This window comes from Mesitornis unicolor, unplaced genomic scaffold, assembly GCF_000695765.1.
Source record: "Mesitornis unicolor isolate BGI_N332 unplaced genomic scaffold, ASM69576v1 scaffold33004, whole genome shotgun sequence".
Lineage (NCBI taxonomy): Eukaryota > Metazoa > Chordata > Aves > Mesitornithiformes > Mesitornithidae > Mesitornis > Mesitornis unicolor.
In genome coordinates, this window is record NW_010179971.1 from 7702 (window position 1) to 8492 (window position 791).

The 791-nt window shown below is 61.8% G+C and overlaps 1 protein-coding gene across 1 annotated transcript in view; it reads right to left on the minus strand.

The window, feature by feature from the left end:
* Positions 1-791, minus strand: part of PLBD2 (phospholipase B domain containing 2) — a gene marked incomplete at its 5' end in the record, with an annotated part of 3289 nt that continues 2498 nt past the window's right edge. The window contains 3 exons of the mRNA XM_010182966.1: positions 1-168; positions 285-447; positions 573-725. Of these exons, the coding sequence (XP_010181268.1) occupies positions 1-168; positions 285-447; positions 573-725 (484 nt within the window). The remainder of the gene's footprint in view (positions 169-284; positions 448-572; positions 726-791) is intronic.

The following is a 791-nucleotide window of genomic DNA, read 5'->3' on the forward strand; positions in this document are numbered from 1 at the left end:
TCAGTCCCAGTGGACCTTGACAGGGGGGAAGGTCCAGAGGTCAGGGTGGCCCATGTGCAGCAGGGAGGCGCAGGGGGACGTGCTCCAGCGGAAGGGGGGGACGTTGTCCCAGGGGGGGCCGCTGGCAGCCACCAGCCCAAAAGTGGGGGCCATGCCCGAGGAGGTGACCTGGTGTTGGAGGGGGAAGAAAAAACAGGGGTGCAAGTCAACACGTGGAAGGGGCAATGCAGTCTGGGCGTGCACCCCCAAAGAGGGAACCACCAGTGCCCCCTCAGTTCCCCCACCTTCATGTCGGTGCCACCGTGGCAGCGCTGGCGCAGGGCGGGGAAGGGGTAAGTGCCGTTGGCGGGGTTGAGGTCGGAGCGGGCGGAGATGGCGTTCTCTGCATTTTGGGGGGGGTCACAGCCCCGGCACCGTGACAGTGGGTCCTGTAGGTAGTTGTTGAACCTGCAAAGCAGCCAAGGGAGAGGTGTGGTGAAAGCGGGGGAAAAATAAATTTAAAAAATTTATAACGATGAAAAACCCAGCCCTGAAAGTTGCAGATCCAGGTTTGGGGGATCCCCAGCACCCACCTCATCAGGCGGACCATGGAGTCCAGGTCATGGACCTGCGTCTGATTGCGGCGGAAGATCTGGGCGCGGGGGTTCCTGTCGTAGGTGAACCAGTCGCCGTATTTCCTCACCAGCTCCGGGTTCCCACTGGCGTTGAAGATCTCCTCAAAGTACCTGGGGTGCAGGGCGAGTGGACCCAGTGAGTCAGCACCCAGTGGCAGGGGGCAAGGCCAGCATTGG